Below are 16,316 nucleotides of genomic sequence, written 5' to 3'. Positions count from 1 at the left end.
CGGAGTTTCAACGACATCTACAATTCTACGGAACCTGTAGAGACGCAGTTCGATTATTCACTATTCTGTCTAATGACAGAATGTGATCCAGTGACATACGAAGAAGCAATTGAAGACAATAAATGGAAGAAGGCCATGGACGAGGAGATTGCTGCAATAAGAAGGAATGACACGTGGGAGCTAACAAGTCTGCCAGAAGGACATAGCCCGATTGGTGTCAAGTGGGTGTACAAGACGAAGACCAACAAAGAAGGAAAAGTAGAGAAATACAAGGCAAGACTAGTCGCCAAAGGCTACAAGCAAAGACAAGGAGTGGACTATGATGAAATATTTGCTCCAGTCGCAAGAATAGGCACAATTAGGCTTCTCATAGCGGTCGCAGCACAATACAAATGGAAAATCTATCAGATGGACGTCAAGTCTGCATTCCTGAATGGCTACTTGGAGGAGGAAGTCTACATAGAACAACCACCTGGATATAGCATACAAGGAAAGGAGGACAAAGTCTACCGATTGAAGAAAGCTTTGTATGGATTGAAGCAAGCCCCAAGAGCATGGAACACAAGGATCGACGAGTACTTCCGAAGAGATGGATTCATCAAAAGCCTGCACGAGCACACCCTGTACACAAAGAAGAATGGATATGGAGATATCATGATCGTATGCCTATATGTGGATGACATGATCTTCACCGGAAACAATCTAGGTATGTCTGATGATTTCAAGAAAGCTATGACTGAAGAATTTGAAATGACAGATATCGGTGAGATGTCATACTTTCTTGGAGTTGAGGTGAAACAAATGCAAGATGGAATTTTTGTCTCTCAAAAGAAGTATGCGGAGCAGATTTTGAACAAGTTCAAAATGAAGGATTGCAAGCCAGTAGTCACGCCAGCTGATCCAGGGATGAAGCTAAGTGTTGATTCGACAAGGGAGTCGATAAATCCGACGTTGTTTAAAAGTCTCGTTGGAATTTTAAGGTATTTGACAATCACACGACCAGATATTACATATGCAGTAGGATTGGTGAGCAGATTCATGGAGAAGCCGAAGCAAGACCACTTAATTGCCGCAAAAAGAATTTTGAGATATATCAAAGGTACGATGAACCATGGTTTATTCTATACCCACTCACAAGATTCAAAATTAGTTGGCTACTCAGATAGCGATTATGGGGGAGACTTGGATGATCGGAAAAGCACTTCCGGATATGCATTCCACATCAGTTCCGCAGTTTTTTCATGGTCGTCAAAGAAGCAACAAACAATTGCTCTCTCAACATGTGAAGCAGAGTATATGGCCGCAGCAACTTGTACATGCCAAGCAATGTGGTTGAAGAATATTTTGGGAGAAATAGGTGTTTCAAATGAAGGTCCAATTACCATCTACGTTGACAACAAATCCGCTATATCACTTGCCAAGAATCCGGTGTCGCACAGCCGAAGCAAGCACATCGATACGAAGTATCATTTTATCCGAGAGCAAGTGAAAAACAAAAACGTGGAGTTGGTCCATTGCAGGACAGAAGATCAACTGGCAGATATTTTCACAAAGCCGTTGAAAGTAGAGACATTCAACAAATTCAAAGAGAAGCTCGGTATGAAAGTTGGGTTTGAGGGGGAGTGTTAGAAATCAAACCCACTCCAAGCATAATCTAGAAGCATGAGACGTGGAGCAATTTTGTGCCATGCAAAGTGCTGAAATTTTAGCCATACAAAGTGCTCCATTATTGAGATGTTTTGTGGCTGGAAATTAAGTGGATTAATAGCCACATTTGTTGTCACTTTATCAGCCTATAAATAGAGGCTTGAACTTGTGTTGTAATGAAGAAAAATGAGAAGAAAAAAGAAATAAGAGAAGCAACGTGAGTGAGAGTGAGAAGGTTAGCAAACCTTGAGTGAGTTAAAATCTAGCAGCAGCTAGACTATCTAGTCATTGAGAAAATATTTGTAATCTTCGTATTGTAATATATTGAGTGTGTAATAAAAAGTAAATTTTCGGCCCATCACGTTTCCAACAAAATCCATGCAAATGAAGGCTAATTTCAAAGAAGGGGTTCTAAATGACGTGGGCTTAGGGGGTACTATTGTGTTAAAACAGTCAACATCTCAAAATAAAGAGAATCACCAGACGGTGATTGTAATTGATGAAGGTTCGATGACTTCTTCTTATTGAGTTGGACTACATGGGAAAAAAGAATAAGGTTCTTAGAGTAAATTTAAGGTTGCCAGCTTGAAAGAAATGACTAAATAGGGACATAAGGTTAAGAAAAAAGTGAAGCAAAAGAATGCACCCAAATATCTCATCTCAGAATGGATTGATTCTCTTTCTAGAAAACTTGATGATCATGCTGATAATCTCAATAAAAGGTCTCTCGAGGAGGAAAATCCTTCTACAGATCCTAGTGTAAATGATGAGATGGTGCAGTCAATTACGGTTGAAAAAAGAAATGGAGTTAGAGAATGTTGTTGGAGAAGGTGAAATTCCCAACAGTAACCGATCAGTATCCTCCATTATTTCTTTATAGTCTTATGATGAAAATCTTATTATGGAATTGCTAAGGTGCAATAAGTAGCAGGTTCTTTCGCTATATAAAGAAGTTTTTTTCCAAACATAAACTGAGTATCATTGTCTTAGTGAAAACTTGTATAAATGGGAGAAAGGCGGACGAGATTATAAAAAAGAGTGGATATGACCATTCTTACAGAGTTGAAACACATGGGTATTCTGGTGGAATATGGATTCTTTGGAGATAGAACGTCCTGATCGATGTAACCTGGTTAATGAAAGGTAGTTGTTGGGTTTTCCAAGCCCCTTTGTTCAACATTTGGAAAGATTAGGTTCAGACCACAGATCCATCTTACTTCCGTTTGGTATTGAGAATGTTCAAAAATCTGACTGACCATTCCGATTCCTTACTGCATGGCAACAACATCTAGGATTTGAGAATTTGGTCGAGAATAATTGGTCTTCGAATGGTGTGGTTGAAAATATTGAGCATTTTACAGAAGTCGTTAAATAGTGGAAGAAAGATGTTTTTTGTCATATGTTTGGGAAGAAAAAAAGAGTTAATTGCACGGATCCATGGTATTGAAAAATCCCTTGAGAAACCATCTTCTAGCTATTTATTACTCTTGGAGAAGAAACTAAAAGCTGAGTTAGAGGAAATTCTAGAACAAGAAGAAAGCTTCTGGTACCAGAAATCAAGAAGTCGCTGGCTCTTGGATGGGGACCAGAATACCAGGTTTTTTCACTTGAGTACCATCACGTGTCGGAGGATTAACACTATTAATTGTTTGAAGACTGAGGATGGATCGTGGAGCTATGGTCATATTGCTCTGAAGAGAGTGGCTATTGATTACTATAATAATCTTTTCTCCAAGTCACAGTTCGTAGATAATAGATACCCTCTACATGGATGCTTTCGAAATCTAATGCCTTGGGAAATAGAGGACATGTGCAGGTTAGTCTCTGATCAAGAAGTTGAGAAAGTGATCTTTGGTATGGCCCCCGTGAAAGCACCAAGAGTTGATGGTATACATGCCACATTTTATCAGGAAAATTGGGCTATTATTGTGATAAGTGGTGTGTGTGATTTCATCATAAGTATTATTGCTGGAAATAATTTTAAATGGTGGGTCAATAAAACTTTATTTGTCCGTATCCAAAAAAAAGAGAAACCTGAATTCATTCATCAATTTCGGCCAATTAGTCTGTGCACAGTGCACTATAAAATTCTGTCCAAGGTAATTGTGAATCGGCTCAAGCCTTAGCTAGATTGGGTGCTCCCAAATCAATCAAGTTTTGCCCTAGGGCATTGTATCATAGATAATATTATTATTGCACTAGAGATCATTCACTCCATGCGCAATAAATCTGTGAGGAATTCGGATAAAAGTTAAAATTTATCTGGAAAAGACCTATGATAAGATTGATTGGGGTTTTATTGATGATACTCTTGTTGATATAGGTATACCAGACCAGCTTCAGTACGTTATCATGCATTGTGTTAATTTAACATCCATGCAAATGGTAAGGAATGGTAGCCTTACAGATGAGTTTAGACCACATAGAGGACTTCACCAAGGTGATCCTGTTTCTCCTTACCTTTTTTTGCTCTGTAAGGAAAGGCTTGCTCAGACAATTTTTAAAGATGTGAAAAATAGTAAATGGAAACTAATCAAGTTTTCAAGAAATGGCCTCAGAATATTTCATGTTTTTTTTTGCCAATGATCTTGTCCTTTTTGTTGAGGCCTATTTGGAATAGATGAGGGTGATTAAGGAAGCTCTAGAACCTTTTTGCATCCTTTCAGGACACAACGTTAGCTTCCAAAAAACACAAATATTCTTCTCAAAGAATGTCCCCCCGAGATGAAAATTGAAATAAGCATGGGATTGGGTTTCTCCTCTGTGACTGATCTTGGGAAATACTTAAGTGTTCTGCTATTCCATAATAGGGTCAACAAAGCCACCTTTCATAACCTAGTCTCAAATATGAGACATAAGCTGCCCAGATAGAAAGTGAAGTCTCTTTTGTTAGCTGGAAGAGTAACGCTTGCTAAAGCAATCCGTTTAGCTATACCTATCTACACTATGTAATCCACTGTTGTACCTAAATGAGTGTGTATGGAGATGGAAAAAATTATAAGGAATTTTGTTTGGGGACATATAGACAACAAAAGGAAGGTTAGCCTTGTGAAATAGGATGATATCTATAAACCCATTGTTGATTGAGGACTTGCATTTAAGAATATGTGGCAACAAAATATGGCTTTCATGATGAAGATTGGCTTTCAAATTATTCAAAGATCGGATTATTTGTGGGTGCAAATGCTTCGATATAAATATAGATGGGAAGGAGTGATCCTTCGTGCTCTACGTACTACTCATTGCTCCCGTATTTGGAAAGGTATTAGTAATATATGGGATGAGATTGAGAAATGTGTAATTTGGAATGTTGGCAATGATGGTAATGCAAACTTTTGGCATGACTGTTGGTTACTAGAATGTGGATGTCATATCCCAAAAATCAGGGGTTAGTAGAATCGGGTTTGTAAACCGAGAGAGAGAGGTCACACCCTAATTTTTGAGATTATCTGTGCATTTTTAGGGAAAAAATGAGTTACTGGTTTGTTGGTTAAGTGTTGCTGAAATTGTCATTGAAACCCAAGTTCAAATTTCTTCCCTTACACCATTTTATTATTTTGCAAATTTTGCTTCAAACTTGTAACATCCTAAATTTTTGGTTTAAAGTTGGTAAAATTATTTCAATAAAGAGTAATTGGCTTGATGGCTAAGAGAACAAGGAGACAATGCAATTTGCTTAGAAACCTGAGTTTGATTCCCTTCCCTTGTAAAATAGCTTAATTTTACTAATTTTCTCCTTCCTTCTATTTATGTGCCGCCCATGCCTTTTAACCTAGGTATAAATATCACTTTTTCACTTATTTTTTAACCTTAAGTCAAAATTTTTCCTACCGTAACTGTTCTATTCTCCTCTCTTATTTTTCTCTCTCAAAATTTTTTCCTTTCTCTAGGATTTCATCACAATTATACCCCCCATTGTTAGAGTTTTTTTAGCCACCCTATTGAACGTCTAAAACTCCTAAACCAGCCCTAATTTTTTCCCTAAACTTCCATTTTTTTCGCTCCTAAAAACATCCTTTACTGTCCATTGCTGCCCCCTCTCCCTTGTTATATCAGTGTCGGTAAGTCCTATTTTTCTTTCTCTGTTGTTGTGCTTTGTGTGCCGATTTTTGGATTCTATTTTAAAAGCTAATAAATCATCATTCCAACCCTTAAAATTTTTCTTTTTGGCTGTCCAAAGATCCCTCATTGTGCCGCCCCAGATCTTCCTTTTCTGTTGCCTCAAGTGGTGTTACCACCCCCTTAGAACACCATTGTTTTGGGAAAACCATTTATCTTCAATTGCCTCCCCTACTATTGTAAGTTTTTGGATTTTTCCCTCTATTTGGATCTAATTTAGATGTTCCTAATTGAGTAATTAACTAAGACGTTCATCGGACAACTTAGATCTGGGTAATGGGTGTGCAAAGTGCAACCTGGTGCGAGATCTTGCACTGTTTCGCTTTGTTAATAATTTCTACTTTGGTCGATTGCTTTAAAGTCTAAATGGTAGTTTTTGGTTACTGATTTTTGGGGATTAATTATGTTTAGGTATGGATTTAAACGTCTCAGATCAGTAATGACTACAAATCTCGTTCGCACTCGTGTTTCATATTAGAACGGTGTAAGTCCACATGATAATTAGAATATGAAAATTTGTGCTTGTAACATTGCTTAGGCCAAACCCCTTTTGGATGTTTCAAGTCTGGTCATTAATTGTATATTATTATATTAAGTGCTGATTTTGGATATAGGCTCATCAAAGGCTTAGGAGCGAAAGTGTGGATTTTACGGTTTATTGCTGCGGTTTGTGAAATTAAGGTGTGGGTTCTAACTTACTAAATTAATCGTTAAGTGAATATTTTTAGTATTTAATGTGGTAATTAAGCTTTTTGTTCGAGGTTGGTTAAATTACTAAGTAAGTAATTTATAGGTGCCCAAATGAGGTACGTTTCGAGCCCTAACAAATGTGTGAATGCAAAATTAATTGTTTCATAATGATATGTTATAACATGATTGGTTGATTATTAAATGTTGTTGGTTGCTTTTATAGCATCTATTATTATATAATGAAAATTTGAAAGTTTGAATTGTATGCTTGAGTGTGATGTCGTGGAATAAATTAATTGAAAGTTGCTATACGTACATTGGAAAGTCGCTTTAGTAGCATGATAAATTGTTGTTGAAATGACTATTATATTGAAACGTGATAAAGCGCCATCGAATTGATTATGAAATTGAATGCATGGTAAGTATGTCCACATAATTGAAATGAATGATATACTGAAAGCGTGTAAAATATGTCACTAAATTGAAATTGAAATGGAAGCATGTGAAACATATGAAGCATGTGAAGCATGCCACTCTATAGAAATTGAAATGTAAACAAGTACTTAATGTTCCTTGTATGTCATAATGCATGTGCATGGGATGGGATATTTTGGATGATAGAGGAGTTTTGTGGAGTAACAATGGCAAATTAAGTTCGCATTAATGTTGTTAGTGCATTGCACCGGGAGTACTAAAGAGATTGGCGATTATATCACATAATGATTTGCAGTCTAATCTGCACTTACTGAACTAGTGGCTTCCCCACAAAATTGGCAACTTGTCTACATATTGATTGGCAGTATAAATGCATTGTTTATCATGTTGTTTTAACCACGTCAAGCTTTGCTTGCATTGCTCAGAGTTTGGTAGATGGGTTCTAGGGAACTCGTGGTGTGTAACGGATGGATGGGTAGGAACCTTTTTGCATTGGATCATGCTCACAACATACTCAAATGATTAATTTATGCTATGTATTGTTTTGTGTTGCATCGAATGGTGTTGAATTAATGATTGTTTCTTGTATGAATGATTGTGTGATTATACTGTTATAGACTCACACTGAGCTAGTTTAGCTCACACCATAGTTCAACTTCTTAGGTGATGCTCAAGACTAGGATCAGACCTGACATACGGAGTATTACCTCGAACATTGGATTATTTTTAAATTAGTATTTTTAATAAGTTCTTTATTAGTTTTTGGATTGTGGCTTGATTATTTTTGATTTAGGGATTTTGTGCATGCATAGATCATCAAAGCTTAATAACCGATAATTGCATGATACCTAGCTTAAGTAAATCTGACATTGTTCATCAATTTTCTGTTGCGTTGCAAATAAACCATTTTTGAAAAAAAAATAAATCAATAAGGCAACAAGATTTCTAAAATGGCATGTCTAATAGTTTTTCGTTGCATTTCAATGATTTGATTTTTGAAAAACATATGTCAAATCAATTAATCTTCTAAAATATGGCAGCAATAATAAAATGGACTCTAAATAAAAATGACCTAATTAAATGAATGTTTTAACGTTACTTAATTTCAAGAGTGATGCCTTTTCCTAAAGTTAGACAAGCTAGGGTTTTTCGTAAGATAACACCAATAAACGAATGTTTTATCTAACTTGGATCACCAATAAAAATTTTCTTCAAAATTAGCCATGTTAAGGATTGTCAAAGGTCAAATGGTTTGCTTAGCCATTTCGGTGGCTAATGTAGCCTTCTCAATCTGGCCATAACGTTTAAGTCGGGTTTGAGAGGTTACAGTGGAACACTTGTTGACTACTGCTCTGCTATGGGTGGGAATGTGCCAGTGCATGTACTGGTGGCTAAGATGACAATAGTTGAGGGAAAGTGGGCTTGGGAACGATTTACTCCTTTGTTGCCAAACAATATTCTGCAATATATAACTGTTAAAAGACCACTAATGGCTCATGATGTTGAGGATTTCCCAGGCTGGAAATGGGCTAAAAATTACAAATTCACCACTAAATTTGCCTATAATTCTTTACAACCTACAGCTTCTACAAATGATAGGAAAAATGGAAAAGCATTTGGAGCAACAATCGCCCTTAATGGGTCAAGTTATTTCTTTGGTTAGTCGCACATAATAAACTTGTTACGAATGAGGTAAGGGCACACAAACATATCGATGTTAATAGTACATGTAGTCTTTGTGGGAATCAAATTGAAACTATCAGTCATGTACTTCATGTATGTTTTTAAACCATTTTAGTTTGGACCCTCCTCATTAGATCTGATATGTTAATGGAGTTCATGCACCTTCCATTGGAAGGATGGATTTTTGCAAACATGTATGGGTCTTCTAAATTTGCTTGTAATGATGATAGTTGGAGTAGCAAGTTCAGAGTCATTTGCTGGTGCTTGTGGAAGAATCGCAATAATGTTCTTTTTTAATAGCTCCCATCTGAACGTTAAAGGTATTATAGAACAAGCTCACCATTTTTTTTGGGAAGGTGATGGAGATACAAAAAATATAAAGGGCAATGATAAACAATTCATCAAACATAGCATGGAAACTTGTTGGAGGTTGCCAGAGGTGAAATGGTACAAAGTAAACACGGATGGTGTAAGGATGTTGGAGACTGGTCACGGGTCATCTAGCGGTGTTATTAGGGATGGTCATAGAAGATGGAATATGGGATTTTCCCTAAAGATTGGAATCTATTCAACTGTTGAAGTTGAGCTATAGGAAGCATACAATAGATTACGACAAGCTTAGAGTAAGGGAGTAAGGAAGGTGATCCTTGAGTTGGATAGCTTAGAGGTTGTTCATATGTTGTTGAGTCCTATGTCAAAGATTCCTCATTTTACAGTGGCTCAAGATGTCAAGCGTTTGATTAAAAATCATTGGAAAGTGAAGATATAACATGTCTACAGGGAGAGAAATAAAGTAATAGATTCATTAGCTAGACAGGCCTATGGCAGAGAGATAGGATTCTATAGTTTCTTACAACCACTTGATTATGTTTTAAATCTTATTCATGATGATTTATAGGGTTTCACTAGGCCATAATGATTTGGATGTAAAAGTTCCTTTTGTCTTCTTTTTTTTTTACCAAAAAAAAGATTTAAAAATTTCTAAACCCTTGTGAAATATTTTGGAGAAATATGTAAGTTTTAATTTCAATTAGTTTAGTTTGAATGTGTTTCAAGAATTAAAGATGAGGTTAATTACTGCACCAATAATGGATAAACTTGATTGGAATTTGATTTGATGTACGATACAAGTGATTTTACTGTAGGGGTTGTGCTTGGTGTTAATACAAAACTCCGGTAAGGAAAAAACTCGAACACACGATCGGAACTCGAAAAGAAAAAGAAGAAATAGGACAGGCTCCAAGGCGTGTATCAAGCCACTGTCTTTAAGGTTATATTCGCCCCCACTTATCTTCAGTGTGCAAATGAGTTCCAAGCAAATTAACCTCGAGGATACAATGAAGCCAATGACTATTTGCGTTTTGCACTGACGAGAATAGTCCACTATGCACTGAGTAATGTATAACAAAAACTCAATTTCTACAAAGGATTTCTGCAGCAATACTTTATAGAATAATCTAATAATATTAGAAAATGAAGGAAGAGAAGAAATAATATTAGAATTTGTTGATATAATTTCCAAATGAAATCCCATTCCTATTTATAGGAATTTTCATGTCTCTTCATAGAGACATCTTTCAATAGGTGTCTTTATGAATAAATAAATAATAATAATTATTCATTTAATTTTGTAACTATTTAAATAATATTTTTTGAATAGTTATAATTCTTTTTAAAAAATCAAATGATATAACTTTTGACCAATGACCAAAAGTTTTATCTTTTGATTAATTACACCCATTCATTTATAGTTATTGGGATACTATAAATATTTGAAAATATTCCAACAATCTCCCCCCATTGTCAAAATATTAAATTTTGATATTCTTGGAAATCAATTTGCATAAATAAAGGTGTCTTACGATTGAACCTTCACTTAGTGAAAACATGTTAAAGTTAATCGAAATTGTATGGTAGACTAAGCTTTGAACCAACTATTCCATTTGATTAACTGAACACATCTCACACAATAATTTCAACATCAGTCAATGCATAGTATCTAGGGACACTATTATAGCCATATGTCTATGTCCTCTTTTCATGAGTGCTGTCAGAGCCAAGCCCTTAAGCTCCTAGAAGCGGCCACACTTCCACTCACATAGGTAGATCCCATCAAAAGTGTTCCCGCAATTATAACACTCTAACATATTTATGTTATGGGTCCATTAAGAGTACATTACTCATCCTTCCCTTATCATTACGAGTACCTAGCACTTTAATCTTAGGATGGATTTATTTATAGTGCTAACAGTCACATACTAATGATGTACTTTGTCTCATTGAACTCAAGACTTGACGTTATACCAAGCATTGAGTCGAGTTTCCATCCTGGGTGACTTTAATTAATAGGCTTGAGTCCCATCCCTTTTGAGGTCCTTTTTACTGCATCTCTAGCAAGACTTTTTGTCAAAGGATCTGCCAAATTTTCACTTGACCTCACATAATTAATAGTGATCACTCCATCAGAGATTAATTGTCGGACATAACTATGTCTTAATCCAATGTGTCTAGACTTTCCATTATATACTTGGCTATATGCCTTTGCTAGAGTAGCCTCACTATCACAACGGATAGAAATAGGTGAAATTGGCTTAAGCCATAAAGGTACATCATAAAGCAAATTTCTTAACCATTCTGCTTCTTTAGATGCAGCGGCTAATGCAATAAATTCTGCTGCCATGGTGGAATCAGTAATACATGTTTGTTTCTTGGAACCCCAAGAAATGACTCCTCCACCAAGAATGAAGATCCACCCACTAGTAGATGCATGATCTTCCAAACTTGTAATCCAACTAGCATCCGAATACCCTTCTAAAACTGGAGGATATCCATTATAACACAATCCATAGTTAATAGTTTTCTTTAAGTACCTAAGTACTCTATTTAAAGCTTGCCAATGCAAACTACTTGGATTACTTGTGTATCTACTCAATTTTCCAATAGCATATGCAATATCTGGTCTTGTACAAGTCATTATGTACATAAGACAACCAATTAGACTTGCATATTTCAATTGATCAATTTTCCTACCAGCATTAGATACTAATTTTAATTGAGGATCCATGGGTGTAGATGCTGGTATACAGTTGAAAAGATCAAACTTTTTAAGCACATTTTCAATGTAATGTGATTGTGATAAAGCTATAGTGCTTTCATCTCGGGTTATTTTAATCCCAAGAATAACATCTGCTACACCCATATCCTTCATAGCAAAGTTGTTTGACAAGAATTTCTTTGTGTTTTGTATTTGTTCCAAATCCGTGCCAAAAATGAGCATGTCATCTACATATAAGCAAATTATAACACCCTTTCCATTATCAAATTTACTATATATGCACTTATCGGATTCATTTATTTTATAGCCATTAGCTAAAACAACCTTGTCAAACTTTTGGTGCCATTGTTTTGGTGCTTGTTTAAGCCCATATAAAGATTTAACAAGCTTACATACCTTATGCTCTTGTCCTGGAACAACAAATCCTTCCGGTTGCTCCATGTACACTTCCTCTTCCAATTCACCATTTAAAAATGCAGTTTTAACATCCATTTGGTGAACAACCAAATTATATATAGAGGTAAGTGATATTAATAGTCTAATTGTAGCAATTCTTGCTACTGGAGCATAGGTATCAAAGTAATCAATACCTTGTTTTTGTGTAAAACCTTTTGCTACCAACCTTGCTTTAAATTTATCAATGGTTCCATCGACCTTCATTTTCTTTTTGAAGATCTATTTACAACCTATTGGTTTGGAACCTGGTGGAAGATCAACTAAGATCCAAGTTTGATTTCCCATTATTGAATCCATTTCATCATTTATTGCTTCTTTCCAAAAAGCAGAGTCTTGAGATTTCACTACTTCTTCAAATGTAATAGGATCAGATTCGGTATTATAACAATAAGGTATCTTATTGCATATACTTTCACCTTTTCCTTCTACAAGAAACATAATGAAATCTGGTCCAAAATCTTTGACCCTTTTAATCCTCTTACTTCTTCTTAATTCTTGACAAGATTCATCATTATTATCAAATTGTTTCAATGGAATCTCATTCTCATTTGAAGAATGAATCAATTGTTGTGGTTGTAATTGTCTTGATATAGAACTAAATCTATTTTCATCAAAAATAGCATCTCTTGATTCAATAACCGTATTAATTGAAATTGAATCATTTGGTTCAATTACTATGAACCTATATGCCTTGCTATTATGTGCATAACCTATAAATATGCATTCAATTCCTCTTTCACCTAACTTTTTACGTTTAGGTGTTGGAACTTTTACAATAGCTCTACAACCCCAAACCTTTAAATAATTAAGGTTTGGTTTCCTTTTCTTCCATTGTTCATAGGGGGTTATTTTAGTTTCCTTATTAGGAACTCTATTCAATATATGACAAGCTGTTAGAACAGCTTCTCCCCAAAAACCCTGTCCAAGACCTGAATATGATAACATTGAATTTACCATTTCAATCAAGAGTCTATTTTTCCTTTCAGCTACACCATTTTGTTGTGGTGTGTAAGGGGCTGAAACTTGATGGACAATTCCAGTGAGTTCAAAATAACTTGGATTATAGTATTCTCCACCTCTATCCGATCTTAAGCACTTGATAAATGATTCACACTGAAGTTCAACTTCAGATTTATAAACTTTAAATTTATCAAGCGCTTCATCTTTTGAATGCAATAAATATACATAACAATATCTAGAACAATCATCAATAAAAGTAACAAAATATTTCTTTCCACCTAATGTAGGAGTATTATGCAAGTCACATAAATCATTATGTATCAAATCAAGCAATTTTGTTTTCCTTTTAACCTTAGGGAAAGGATTTCTTGTAATTTTAGTCAACATACAGGTATTGCATTTTTCAATATTATTATTAAAAACAGGAATTAAATCTAATTTATACATGTCATTCAATTTTCTATAATTCAAATGACCTAATCTATAATGCCACAAACAAAATGATTCAACCATATAAGCAGAAATAGTATTTTTATTCTTATTAATAATATTAAGTTTGAACATGCTTTCATACATATACCCTTTTCCCACAAAAATTCCTCCTTTAGACAAAATAAACTTATCTGCCTCAAAAACAAGTTTGAAACCAAACTTATTCAACAGACTTCCAGACACTAAATTTTTCCTAACTTCTGGTACATAATATACATCATTTAAGGTTAAAACCTTTCCAGAAGTGAATTGTAGTTCAACAGACCCTTTGCCTTTAATTGTTGCGGTGGAAGAATTTCCCATGTACAAGACATTGTCATTTTCACATTGTGTGAACTTTGTGAACATGCTTTTGTCTTTGCACACATGTTTGGTTACTCCGGTATCAATCCACCATGTATTATCATCTTGTGCCATATTAATTTCAGATATCATTGCAACGAACTTTTCGTTATTATCAGCCTTAGAAGATGATTTCTTCTTTAAAAATTGACATTCATTATTGAAATGTCCCGGCTTTCCACAATGATAGCATGAGCCCTTTTGTTTCTTTTTAAACTTAGGTGCTCTATCAGTCTGATTGAACTTTCTCTTGAATGGTTTAGTAGTCTGTACTTCCTCCGTAACATGTACTTTGGCATTTTCAGAATTTAGGTTCTGATCTTGTTTTCGATACTCTTCTTCAATACGAAGATGATTTGCCAAAGCCTCAAGAGATATTTCCTCTTTCTTATGTTTTAGACTTCTTTTAAAGTCTTTCCAAGATGGAGGAAGTTTGTCTATTATGGAGGATACCACAATCATTTCATCCATTTTCATATCATATTGCTTAAATTGATTCAGCATCTTTTCAATATCACGAAATTGTTCCATAACAGAACGACCATCAACCATTTGATAATTATTGAAACGACTGACAAGAAATTTCTTACTTGTAACATCTTCGGTCATGTATCTTGCCTCCAATTTGTCCCATAATTCTTTAGCGGTGACGTCGTTTTGGTAGGTGTCGAACAAACCATCAGATAAACCATTCAATATGTGGCCCATGCACATGTAATCAGCATTGTCCCATTTTTGTCTTTCTCGGGTTGCAGCAACAGATTCATTTTCATTCTCTTCAGGTCTTGGAGTATCCAAAACATAAGCAATCTTCAAAGTTGATAACAAAAAGTGCATCTTTTTCTGCCATCGTCGAAAATTGCCACCATCAAAACGATCAAGTTTAACAAAGTTGGAAGCCAACTCCCTTGGCGTTCCACTTTCATGTGTTGTGGTAGTCATCATGAAATATAACCTTAAAATTGTTAGTACAAAACTCCGGTAAGGAAAAAACTCGAACACACGATCGGAACTCGAAAAGAAAAAGAAGAAATAGGACAGGCTCCAAGGCGTGTATCAAGCCACTGTCTTTAAGGTTATATTCGCCCCCACTTATCTTCAGTGTGCAAACGAGTTCCAAGCAAATTAACCTCGAGGATACAATGAAGCCAATGACTATTTGCATTTTCCACTGACGAGAATAGTCCACTATGCACTGAGTAATGTATAACAAAAACTCAATTTCTACAAAGGATTTCTGCAGCAATACTTTATAGAATAATCTAATAATATTAGAAAATGAAGGAAGAGAAGAAATAATATTAGAATTTGTTGATATAATTTCCAAATGAAATCCCATTCCTATTTATAGGAATTTTCATGTCTCTTCATAGAGACATCTTTCAATAGGTGTCTTTATGAATAAATAAATAATAATAATTATTCATTTAATTTTGTAACTATTCAAATAATATTTTTTGAATAGTTATAATTCTTTTTTAAAAAATCAAATGATATAACTTTTGACCAATGACCAAAAGTTTTATCTTTTGATTAATTACACCCATTCATTTATAGTTATTGGGATACTATAAATATTTGAAAATATTCCAACACTTGGTCAATGAAAGGATATGATACTTTATACAATTTTCTACACTAGCAAAACCTTGAGTGAAGCCTAGATGAATTATGCTAACATTGAGAAAGAAATGTTAGTTTTTTTACTTGTGAAAATTTCCATATTGTATAATAAAAAATAAATTGGTGGTATATATTGATCTTGCAACAATCAAATACTTAATTGGGAAAGACTCAAAACCTTAATTGACGGGGTAAGTGTAGTTTGATATCGGGGTAGTAGATCAAAAGAGAACTAAAAATAAATTAATTGAGAATTTATTAAAATTGAAGTATGATGGTGAGAAGAGTGCTCAAGATCAAATTAATAAAACATTCTCTAACGAATAACCATTCATGGTGGGATTTTACACCACTCCATGGTTTGTTGGTTACGCTAATTATTTGGCCAACCATATTCTACCTCCAATAATGAGTGCCCAACAATGAAAACGAGTTCTACATGAGGTGAAGAGGTATTATAGGAAGAGCCTTAATTTTTTTAATCAATGCAAAGATTAGATCATATGAAGACGTGTTTTTTTAATGTGAAGTAAATGAAATTTTGGCACAATGTCATGCTTAAGGCCATTTTGGAGGATAGAAAACAATGAAAAAAGTGTTGCAATCTAGTTTTATCCGACCCACATTTTTCAAGGATGCTCAAGCTTTGGTTTGGCAATGTGATAGATATCAAAGAATGGGGTACATACCAAGTCAAGATGAAATTCTAAAAAGTACTGTTCTAGAACTTGAAATTTTTAATGTGTGGGGAATTGATTTTATCAGCCCATTTTTATGTCTTTTAGGATTGTGTTTATTTTTCTAATAGTTGATT

At 34.8% G+C, this 16,316-nt stretch overlaps 1 protein-coding gene across 1 annotated transcript; it reads left to right on the top strand.

Annotated features, from left to right (window-relative positions):
* The first annotated feature begins 1,017 nt into the window (after window positions 1-1,017).
* On the top strand, window positions 1,018-1,642 carry LOC107910506 (retrovirus-related Pol polyprotein from transposon RE1). The gene has a single exon (XM_041088381.1). It carries the CDS (start codon window positions 1,039-1,041, stop codon window positions 1,627-1,629), a length of 591 nt encoding a protein of 196 aa, XP_040944315.1. The 5' UTR covers window positions 1,018-1,038; the 3' UTR covers window positions 1,630-1,642.
* Window positions 1,643-16,316: the final 14,674 nt, after the last annotated feature.

The sequence above is a fragment of the Gossypium hirsutum genome, chromosome D02, assembly GCF_007990345.1.
Source record: "Gossypium hirsutum isolate 1008001.06 chromosome D02, Gossypium_hirsutum_v2.1, whole genome shotgun sequence".
Taxonomy (NCBI): Eukaryota; Viridiplantae; Streptophyta; class Magnoliopsida; order Malvales; family Malvaceae; genus Gossypium; species Gossypium hirsutum.
The sequence above is the reverse complement of the archived record's forward strand: the minus strand, read 5'-3'. Positions and strand labels throughout refer to the sequence as shown.

What these genes read in the sequence shown, in the direction of transcription:
- LOC107910506 (XM_041088381.1), top strand. Translation starts at nt 1,039, where the DNA reads ATGGAGAAGCCGAAGCAAGACCACTTAATTGCCGCAAAAAGAATTTTG.